This window comes from Sorex fumeus, unplaced genomic scaffold (assembly GCF_029834395.1).
Source record: "Sorex fumeus unplaced genomic scaffold, SorFum_2.1 ptg000039l, whole genome shotgun sequence".
In the NCBI taxonomy this organism is placed as follows: domain Eukaryota; kingdom Metazoa; phylum Chordata; class Mammalia; order Eulipotyphla; family Soricidae; genus Sorex; species Sorex fumeus.
The window spans coordinates 18,983,936-18,996,096 of record NW_026606096.1 but is presented as its reverse complement, the minus strand read 5'-3'; the positions used below and the strand labels follow the sequence as shown (position 1 = coordinate 18,996,096).

The window sequence follows — 12,161 nt, the reverse complement described above, 5'->3', positions numbered from 1 at the left end:
TTATTTTAATACATTTTATTCCTTTTATTTTGGTGTGGATATAATGAGATTTAATTTCTTTATTCTTACAAGTTTATTTCTGGATATAAAGGAATTCAACTGACTCTGAGGATCAGAGAAAGGAATGAAAGCATATGCCTTCCCTGTGGCCAACTTCTCTTCAATCTTGGACACCATGTGTTAACTAAGCCATCATCAGGTGTAGACCTGTAGGCACCTTGCACTGTTGAATGTGGCCTGGAGGCTCCGTAACTCCAAGGGGATGGTTAGTCCAGGAAGCCCCGTAACACAACCTCTGAGAAACAACACATCCTTGGGTTCTTGGAATGAACTGTTGGACTTTTGTCCAAGAATGACAATAATGAGTCCTCGGAAACTCCTGACACTGCTTTGGAGACTCTCAGCATTCCCCCCCAAAAGAAATTCAGCAGGTTTTTCCTTTTAGCCTCACACTAAAATGTATGTTTAAAAATAATTTTCTGTGCCATCTCCAGTTTTCTCTGTCAACTGCAAATCATAATGACATTTCTTCTATCCAATTATTTTTCATTTTTATTTTTTGTAATAATTTCCAAAGCTATTTTGCATCATTTTAGTGAAGAATATCCATCTGTGCCAAAATTTTAAGTTTTTCATCATGAAGTACAGTTTTACTATAGATGCCCCCTACTATGCATAGGTTTGTTCCCTTTATTCCTATTTTATTGTGAAATTTTATAGTACATGTGTATGAACTTTGTCGAATGTTTCTTTGCATCTATTGATTAAAATATATGATTTGTATATTTTTCATTGTTGATTTATAATATTACACTAATTGTTGGGACTATTTTCAACCATATTTGCACCCCTTAAGCCCTACTCCCATGATACTTGAAATCACACTTCCTTTTCCTTTTTTGCTGCATTTCGTTCACTGAGATCTTGATGAAGACTTCAGCATCTATTTCCATTAGTAATAAAAAGTTTTATATTGAAAATTTTAGAATTCCTTGAACATGTGGTTGAGATACTTTTCACCATTGATGTACTAAGATAAGGGCTTAATGGCTCCAGGGTGATATACAACAATCTTCAACACTTTCCTCTAAGTAATCTCTTTTGGACACTTTTTAGCAGATTATTCATAACAAGAAATACAAAATAAATTAATTAGGTCCTACTTTGGAGGCAGGCTTTGGGGGTCAGGGTGGAAACATTCAAAATATGGTGTAGGGAAAGTATAATAGTGGTGGGATTGGTTGGAATATTAAATTTAATAAATTTTTGTAAAAAACTTTTTAAAATTAAAATAAAATGTAAAAAGTGTATGGGCCTTTCAGGGGGTCACACCCAGAGAAACTCAGGATCTATTCCTCTTTCTGTGTTCAGGATTTATTCCTGGTGGTTACTATACGTGATCCTAAGTATGGAACCAGAACTGGCTATACACAAGGCAAATGTCTTAACCCCAGTGCTCTCTTTCCAGCACAAATAAGAGTCCTTTTGAATAGTTCTTTTATTCTGAAGTCTAAGAGAATCAGAAATAGCAGCAAAATGAAGTAGAAGTGACTCACAAGCAAGCAGTCTGCAATGTAGTTTTAAAAAAGAATAAAAAAACTGTCATGTAGATCTATAAAATCTATCAATCCTTGTCATGGTAGATTATAAAATCTAATATAAACAGTGTCATCTTAGAAATGAGAATATAAATTAACATTAAAATTAAAGCATATAGTTGAAGAAATACTTTTTGAAAAATTGAAGCTGTTGAAAGGTTTTATATTTGAGCAATCTGTATGTAAAACTATTGTTGCTTCTACATCGACATCCAAAATTGTTTACTAAACATCTGTGAATGAAGAGAGAGCATATCAGCACTGTAAGAACCCTCTGGTCTCTTGTCTGCCTTATCCCTGTACACTTCTATCCAAGAAAATACCCTACTCTTTTGTAATTATGAAGCTCTATTACATCTGCTGGGGATTTATCTGAACAGTAAATTGATGCATGATATGTGTTCTCCTTCCTTTTTGCACACTAAAATTACTATGCCAAACACAGTAACAAGTCTCACAATAGAGACGTTACTGGGCCCGCTCGAGCAAATCAATGAATAATGGGAGGACCATGACCATGATCATTAAAGTAAAGTAAGTAAAGTAAAGGCCCTCCCGTTGATCATCGATTTGCTCGAGCGGGCCCAGTAACGTCTCCATTGGAGACTTTGTTGTTACTGTGTCTGGCATATCGAATACTCTCAGTAGCTTGCCAGGCTCTCCGAGAGGGGCAGAGGAATCGAACTCGGGTCGGCCATGTTGGCTGCGTGCAAGGCAGACGCCCTACCTGCTGTGTTATTCTCAAAATATTAGCTTTCTATCTTTAGGTTCTATTCCATTGAGTGCCAAAATTGCTGGAAGTCCTCAACAACTTTCCTATTGTTACTATGTACTTTCTTGAACTCAACCTTAAATTTTATGATGTTGTTCTCCTTGGCTTTTGTCCTACAACTCTAAAAGGATTTTTTGTTGTCCACGTTGCTGGTTTTTGGATTTTTGTTTTGTACTTATGTTTGTCTGCTCCTTTCAGTTTTACTTCCTTTTTTCTCTTAAGACCATTATCATCTTTTTATGATCCATAGCTGCCACTTGAACTTGTGATCTCAGTATTATTCAGCCACATGTTTGAACTTCAATTTGTCCTTATATGTCCCAAATATAATTTAACAATATTTATTTAACTTGGTTCTCTCCATGTGTTTCTTTCTTAATGAATATCATTTTATACCTTAGCATAAGTTTGAAAACTGGAAATTATTATTATTATTATTATTATTATTATACATTTTCAGTCACACCCAGGGATGCTCATGGGTTACTCCCAGTTCTGCACTCAGGAACTACTCCTGATGGTGCTTGGGGGACCCAGTGGGACGCACGGATCAAACCCAGGTTGGCCACATGCAAGGAAAACGCCTTACCCACTGTACTTTCATTCCAGAGCCTGGAAATTATTCTTGATCCTACCTATTCCTCCCATACATAAAACATAGCTTAAGTCAAAATATATAACTTGTAAATTTTCTTTGATTTTTTTCCCCAAAATATCACTGCCTCTCTGCTTTGTGACTACTGCTTCTCTGGTTCTGCCTTTACCACTTTGACCCAGACTGCTTTGCTAAGGCAATTTTGTCATTAAACTCTCCTCCTTATCTCAAATAAATATTGTTCACACACTAGTGGTCTGATATCTACACATACTAATAAGGTTCATATTTTACTCTTCTTGTTATTAGATCATTCCAAAAGATAATTTTACTATAGCAATGGGTTTTCTAGGTTTATACACAATTTATTCTCCTCATAATGTCATTGTTGAATCAATATTCCATTGAGAAATATTTTTTATAAATTTCATTTTGAATTATAATCATGAGTAGTAAGTGATTTAAAATACCCTAATTTTTTAAAGTATCTTAGTATTCTAATTAGTTCGTACAACAAAGGAGAAAAATTGAGCTTTTATAGAGTTAGTTTTAATATAAACTCTCACAGGATTCATTATGCTTATAAAAACTTAATTATTTTATGCTTAGCAGAAACGCTTTTTTCTTTTGGATATTTCTAACATATAAAGGTCACTTTGAATTGCTAGAAATTTATTTAAGTGTGGCATTAGAATTTGAACCACTAAACATGAATACATTTTAAAGTATTTGCATAGGGATCTAGGAACTAAAACACATAACAGTTTGAAAACATTGAAAGAACCTATAAGAATTACACAAATACCTCATTCCATCTACTTTAAACACTCAGAATGACTCATAAAGCAATTTATGATTAAATTCAGTAAATAAGTTTCTTTCTATAAAGCACTTTGAAAACAAATATCCTTTCCCTAATTTATCAATTACTCTGTTTTTATCTTCAAAGCTCAAATAATAAAATTCATTTATTAGCTCAATAATAATATAACAGTGTTTTATCATTTGAGTTTGATTACTAAAATATCAAATATTTGAACATCACGTTTGAAATAGAATGCTTCAATTTATATATGGCCATCTCTCCAGATGAAAAATCACTTAAATTTACTTTTGGATTAAAAGCAAAAATAGTGTGTTCCATTAAAGATAGATTTAATGAAACATTTTAATTAAATGAATTAGAATAAAACAGAATAGTGGTTTATTGTATGATAATAAAAATCACAGTAGTTAATAATGGTATTGTTTGTAATTGCACAATAAATACTCACCCTGAAAATTGTATGTACAATATTGAAAATATTTAAGATAACAAAATGCTAGGGTAAGAAACAACAATCATCTCAACAAAATCACAGGAAAAGAAAATTATCTCCTGAAAAAAGGAGTTAGTTTCCCTGAAAAAGAAAAGTATCATACATCTAAACATAGAAAGGTCCCAGCTCTCTCCTACCACCTCTAACAAAAACACTTTCTCACAGGAGCACTGGGGAAAGAAGGTCCCAAGTTTCACTAATTTCTGTGGAGCTGATAGTCGCCATCCCATTCTCCTCAATAGGGTAACTCACAGTAAAAATGATAAATTCAACCTTTTGTATCCTTTTGCCAGGGATTCTCTTATAACTCATACCATCCTAAGAAATATCTGGCAACTCCAAATTGTTCATTAAATAATAGAATGGGCTGGGTAGCCAATCCCAGGAAAAGACATTGAACTCTTAAGAGATGTAACACTTAGGACCTAGCCCTTGAATTAAATATCCTAAGCCTTCCTTATAAAAGGGGATAAAACTAGAACCCTAGGTTTATGATACCTTAAGGAATCCCACTCCTAGTCCTCGGTAGTCTCCCTCTCTCCTCCTTTCTCTTCAGTAAAATCACTAAGTCTTTGAAGAAGATTGAGGCATTAGTAAACTCTTTCTGATTTGCCCAAAGAGCTGGTCCTTCCTTGACAGAAGCAAAGGATTTAGTATATTCTCTAAGTACTCAAAATACCACTAAACTTACTTAAAATTATCTGAATGCCATTAGATAGGTTTCCAAATTTACTTTGCTAATCAATCAAGGCATGATTTAGAATTAGCTGATATATACACTGTGGGCATGTTTTAAATTTCTTAGTGAAAAATAAAAATAATTTAATAATGCATTAAAATTAGAGAAAATTAAGAACAAATAATCATCCATTCCTGTAAAAACTGTATCTTACATGTGTGCAGGAGGGATGTGGAAGATGTTGTGTTATTGGCGGGCTCAGGGTAGCTCTCTCTTGCTGCCCATGTTTGGTGCTCTCAAGCCACTGTGTATGGACGGGATCGCAATGACTCCTCCTTTGTGCTTTGCTTCTGTGTGTGCTGCTGTGCTCTCTTCTGTCTGTCTCTCTATTTCTGACTCTGTCTCTGAAGTCTCTCCTCTGGTCTCTTCCAATCTCTCTCTCTGGAGTTCTTCTGCTTCTCTCTATGGAGCCCTTCACTCTGGATTCTGACTTGCCCCTGGATTCTGACCCTGGCTCTGGATTCTGTCTGAATCTGGCCCTGGATTCTGAATCTACTTCTTCTCAGTGCTTACAGTCTGAGTTTATATAACAATCACATAGGGTGGTGACATAAAGGTGGGTTGAATATTAACAAATCCACAAAGACAGGTAATCACTCTTCCAGGAGATTAAATCAAGGAAAAAAATCTCATCTAAAGAAATTACTCTGGATTCCTAGGAGATCCACTTAAGGGCTTAAGGGCGAGATCCCATTCAGGGTATGTCACTTTCTTCTTTCCTCAGCTAGGAATCCACTTAAATAGTTATAGTAAATCTACCTCTAATATTTCTAGCAATGTCGTTCTGTATGAGCATAGTAAACTATATATCAACTTAAAGTTTGGTTCTTCCTGAGGATGTCTTACCACAATCCTCAGGCCAGCTTAGTCTTCCTAACCCCAGCAGGGTCCTAGTCTCATCGTTACTTTAGGATCATAACAGCATTTGTCTATGATCATACTCTCAATTTATAGTTGAGAATTGTGGCGCTTTGGCCTGGCCCATTTCGATGCCAGGGTAGCTCACAGCTTGCCCTGGGTCCATTCAGTCCCTTGTCTGGACCCTGCTTTTGGGGATGCTAGGAACTAAGGGCAACTGAGTTGAGAGCAGATGCCCAGGAGTAAATATTATTGTAGTTAATCAACTCCCAAATTACACAGCATATTATGAACTGTCTTCCTGTGTCCATGCAGAAAGGTAAACTAAGTTCCCTGCATCAAGGCTGAAAGGACAATCCTATTGCTATCCTACACATTTCCATTAAAATATCAAAGTAATTCATATATCTAAAATATGTTATAGAAAACTTTACAACGATTCTAATAAAATTGCATTAATATACTATTGATTAATATTGTGCTTTTTTACCATTATTTATATCCTGTTTTCAAATTACCTATACTGTTTTACTTCTACTTCATACCATGGTAAAAAGAATAACAAACTAAGACTCATGTAATTTGTCTATCCCTACATCGATCAACAAATAATTAATGAGTTAAAGTAAGTCATAACTTCTCTGACTTTAATTTATTTTTTCTGATTATTTATGTAGGTACTGACTAGTTTTATAGGTGTTTTTGTCATACACTTTCTGAGTGAATGTATTCCAAATACAAAAACTGATTACTTTTCATCCTGACAATATCTGTCATTTTTATCATTGTGTTATTATATATTACTAAGTAAAAGGAAATCTATCTTTTGGAGTTGCTTTAATTATCACAACACTGTGTACATATAGGTACTTAATGCATAATTCTAAATTGCTTTTCTCTCTATTCTCATACTTATTTCAATCATGATGCTATCAAAGGATTTTATAATAAAGTTTCCAAAATCACATCATTGTAAAAACCATTCACTGAAGTTAACAAAACAAGAGGATTTTAGTTGCAATGTATCTTGACAAAAGAAGAGAAAGAAACATAATTATGGCTCCTATCCACATGCAATTATAAATATGTTCATACTAATGCAAGTACGATCCATTGAATTTAGTTTTATAATCTAAGAGTGGTTTATTATTTTATCCATTTAAAAATTTTTTTTGAAGGGAGGGATTCAGGTTGCGCCAGTGCTGGAGCGATAGCACAGCGGGTAAGGTGTTTGCCTTGCACGCAGCCAGCATGGCTGACCACAGTTCGATTCCTCCGCCCCCCTCGGAGAGCCCGGCAAGCTACCGAGAGTATTCGATATGCCAGACACAGTAACAACAAAGTCTCCAATGGAGACGTTACTGGGCCCACTCGAGCAAATCGATGATCAACGGGAGGGCCTTTACTTACTTTACTTACTAATCTACGAGGGGTTTATTATTTTATCCATTTAAAAAATTTTTTTGAAGGGAGGGATTCAGGTTGAGCCAGTGATTTTAAAATACTAACTAGTAACTGAAAACCATTTCTTTTTTTTTTCTTTCTCTTGTGCATGGGTTTTTCATTTTTGTTTTGTTTTGTTTTTGCTTTTGTACTTTGGTCTTTTTATTTGTTTTGATTTTTGTTTGTTTGTTTTATTTTGCTTTTTGTTTGGGGGGGGGGCAAAGCTACCAGTGCCCAAGGCTTACTCCTGGCTCAGGAATGATTCCTGGTGAGTTAGGAGATAGAATTGTGTCTAGTCATTTGAAAGGCAAGCATCTTACTCGCTGAACTATCTCTCTGGCACAAGGTCTTTCTATCTGAGTTATTTCAAATCATAATAAATAAAAATAGACTGCAGGGCTTCTTTGTTTTATTGTATTTTTGCATTGCAAGAAGCCTCACACAGAGATGAAGCAAACACATGCACACATGTGGTTGTACCTTTGAGCTACATCCCTGGCAGTTCCAAATCTTTCTAACAGCACAAATAATCAACTTTTATCAAACATAAAGCTAGTTAAGCATACATAAATCAGTCCAAGCACTTCAACAGAAATATGTTCTGTGGTTATGCTATTAAAATAGGTGTGAAATCCATTTACTAAGTCACTTTGGTTTCTCAGAAAAGTAAACAAAAAATCACTCTTTGAATGTTTTAATTGTTTTTGACATATGGTGACAACACATCAGGTGTTGTTTCCACTCTCAAATAGCCCAGGAGAAACACTGTGGAATTAATGACTTAAATGAGAACCAAAAAGGAACGCATAACAGGATTATCAGATATTTCCAGTTCTTCACTTGGAATGATTAAATCCCTGAGCTTTCATATATGTTTTAATACAAACACTTCAATTATCTTAATTATGTCACTTCTTTTAAGAAACAGCTTGTGCTCTGAGATGAAACAACATGGCCTATTGCATAAAGAAATAGAAAAAAAAGGGGACGCATTATATAAGAAATATTATACTCACGGAATGTTCGATAAAATTCTTCAAGAGCCAGGTGCTTGTCAGAGTTAAAATCATCGTATTTTAGTAGATCATACAAAGTACAATCAGAAAGATCCTTGCCAAGGTCTTCTTGTTTTATCACCTGACAAGAAAATGTGACAGATAATTATATATGTGTCTTAACATTTTGTAGAATACTTAGCAACCATATTTTTAAAAGATGATATGAAACTGCAGTTAGACAAATAAATATGTCAATAAGAAAAACCAAGGTTTTTAATTAGTGGATTTATTTATTCATTCATTCACTCATTAATTTTGGCATTCATACCAGAGTTCCATAGCCCAGAGACACTCTGTGGGTGTTCAGTGTAGTAAGGAAAGCCTGGAATTTTCTGGGTTTGGCCTGATGATGCAGTGCCATTCAGCTTAGGGGTGCTGGGTACCAACAGGATTATGCAAGGTTAGTGCCATATGGTGCCAAACTCAGGCCTCATGCATACAACATATGAATTTAAACCATTTTAGCCCCCTGGATTGTGATAGTTTTTATTTTTTCACTATTTGAGAGATAAAAGATTATAAAATCAATAGAGTTTCCTGGAATTTAGTCCAATTTTTCTCTTATAAAAACCTCACAACAGAACCTCCAAAACTTAAATTTTTAAAGATATATTGCATTTCATTATTTACTTTGCTACCTCTATAATTACTCATGTTAATTACTAATTTGCTAAATTCCTAATCTAGTACCTATATAATTGCTACTTACTATCTCAAGAAAACACTGCCTATTTTCAGTGTACATATGTCAAAATAAAACACAGGTTTTTTCCCAACATACATTGGAATGTAGTTGTTCCTCACACTCATGGCCATATTATTTGAGAAAAATTGAAGTTAGTTTCTCATTTTCCCTCTCTCCTTCTAAAATCCTCCCCAGCTGGCTGTGAAGCCATTTGGGATTGTTCATTTAGTCCCCTGGTCACAAAGGTGCTATTAAGCAAATGACTGTTTCCAGGAGCCAGATAGAATTAATGCACCAATTGATGATGGAAAACCATCTAAGAGTGGGCGAGAAAAATCATAAAATTGCTTTTCTACTCAGTGTTTTGTCTTATATATGAGGCTGAAGCTTTTTTATAGTCTGCTGCTTTTGACAGAGAGACACTGAGTTTCCAAACTTTTTTTTTCATACCTTTCTAAAACATTCTAGGTAGTTCCATAGCTCCGTCCAATGTTTTTTTTATGTATATTTCCCCACAAAATGAGGCAATAGTTTGTCTCAGTGTGGAATGTTTTATAGTTTCAAAAGCTGATAGTGAAATTAGAAAATAAAGTCAGAATACAAATGGATCTGAAACTTTATAATGTTATAATGCAGTGTTACTTCAATAAACATTAAGAAAATAAAAAAAAATTTGAATTTTTTAAAAATTGTGTTTTTTGCTTTTATCACATCCAGCAGTATGAAGGGCACTGTGTGGTACACAGGACTCCAGCATATAAAACAAACAAACAAACAAACAAAATGTGCATCTAGCCATTTGACCGACCTTCCTGATTCTATAAAATATAGACAATATAAAGACATCATCCACCTCTGGGTTCACTCTGTGACTTCTGAGAAGTCACTAAACCTTTCTTCAATTAGAAATGGAAGATAATAACATTTCTTTTTCTCATTTTCTCATTTTTTTTCTCTTGTCTGTGAAATGCAGACAAGACAATCAGGTGCAAGTATTAACACTCAAAAGTAGTCCATTAAGGCTAAAATTCGTAAATTTTAATATAATGTACTTCTTTCTAGTAAAATCATTTATTGTAGCTTGTCATATGCATTTGTCTAGGTGATGCATGGCATTCACAATGTATGCTGCTTTCTGTAACGCATCATTTTTTAGAATTATTTTATTACATCATTGGTCTACTGCTGATGCAAAAGACACTCAGGTACCCAAAGGCATTTTTAATTATTTCTAGAACATTTCTGTATTACAGGTTTAGTTGTTCTGTAATATGACTGAGCTACAGAAATTACTCTTAAGATAAAGTGTAGGACACAGACCACTGCTAACACTTAGAGTCGTCTATTCACTCTCTGATGACACAATGATAGCATAGGCATTGACAAATAGCCTGCATGTAGGTTCTTCATTGTGCATTGTATTCAAATTTCATTGGTGAAGCTGATATTTGCTACCACAGGGGAATGCTACAAAAAGCTTTATTTGCACTACTGATCCAATGATAGCATTAAGCCCTGCATTTCAGGACAATCCAGCTGGAGAGATTAGCAAAACTACCTAATGGTTGATGCCATCTATTCTGTAAGCCTAATGGGAAAACAAATAATACTGCTTTTCTATTTAGAAAGAAACAGAGCTCTCAGTCATTCTCCATCTGTTATTTGCTAGAACATGGGAAATGACTTTTCCCATGGTAGGGATCGGCAGTTTGCTGGATCTTACTTCACTACATTCTTCTGAGAGGTCTGCCATGCTAATATTGTAGTTATCTTTAAGGTGCATTGACACTGTGGCTTAGCCAGCAATCTTAGAAGTATTTCAGTGACTTTTGTTGTCATATCCGTTCACAAAGAGCTAGAGATCAAATAAAAATATGGGAAAAAGAATCTGGGCAGGGGCTAAGGCTGATTTCCCTTGTCTTGCAAGGATCAATCCCTAACTGAAGCCACAGCTTCGGAATAAATTGAGCATTGTGGATAAATCCCCATGCTCCACATACACAAAGCAGAGTTCAGAAGAAGTTTGATCAATGCCATTGTGTAGCTTGTGAGACATATGGTTTATGCCACACAAGTACTTATAGCCAAATTTATCACTCCTAACCATACGAGGTCTTCTCATGAGTAGTACAGAGAGCTAAGAGGGAGGTGTCAGACTGCCCTTTGAGGATGCCTCCTTTTTTACCACTTCCACATGTCACCTGTAACACTATCCCCTTCCCACTGGCTTAGGATAAGATATAAGCCCTCAATTATCTAATTACTCTTAGAGGTTCATAAATTTGTGGATCAAAAAGTATGAATTTTTGTTGTTTCTCCTTTGGTCATTTGCCTTTCTTTGCAAAAGATTGGCTTAAGGATCCAAAAGGGCGCTGGAGCAATAACACAAGGGGTAGGGCATTGGCCTTGCAAGTAGCCAACCAGGGTTCGATTCCCAGAATCTCATATGGCGTATCCTGAGCACTGCCCGCCTGGTAATTCCTGAGTGCAATGCCAGGAGTAACCCTTGTGCATTGTCGGGTGTGACCCAAAAAGCAAAAAAGGGAAAAAAAAAAGAATCTAGAAGAAAAAATAGAGAAAATGTTTTCCTCCTTTATAAATACTGAAAACATACTGTCTAGTTTCTATCCTTTTTCCTTAAGTTTTTTTTTTTTTATGAGAACCTTAGCACTGCCCGAGGTTTTTCACATTAACAAGATATCTCCCTTTGTAATTTCAACCAGCAAGAAAAAATTGCTCTGTAGATTCATAGCTTTGATACTTTTAAACTGATGATAGTTTGGCAGTTGAGGAATATTAAAACATGAATTCATCCTAGTAAATGTCGATAGATAAATAATTGACTTGCTTATATAATTCACAAACCAGGTGAAATAATGGATTGTAGTCAAAAAATATTTAGGACAAGAAAACATATTATTTAGGCAAAAGATAAAGTGGCTACCTAATACAAATAACCTTACTTTTACTAATCAGAAAATTCCAGATTTATTGGTTTAAAATTTTACTTTTGGTTTAAAAATAGGGATGAATTAGTCAGTGGAGAATGGCAGTAGAAGTTCTTAGAATAAAATCATTTCTTATTTATAAAAAT

The 12,161-nt window shown here is 34.8% G+C and overlaps 1 protein-coding gene across 4 annotated transcripts in view; it reads right to left on the bottom strand.

Moving 5' to 3' along the window:
• The window catches only part of FSTL5 (follistatin like 5), a 755,502-nt gene that overhangs the window by 353,186 nt on the left and 390,155 nt on the right, over window positions 1–12,161 (bottom strand). For all 4 annotated transcript variants that reach the window (XM_056119058.1, XM_056119060.1, XM_056119059.1 and 1 more), the window contains exon 6: window positions 8,341–8,461. In XM_056119058.1, the coding sequence (XP_055975033.1) occupies window positions 8,341–8,461 (121 nt within the window). The remainder of the gene's footprint in view (window positions 1–8,340; window positions 8,462–12,161) is intronic.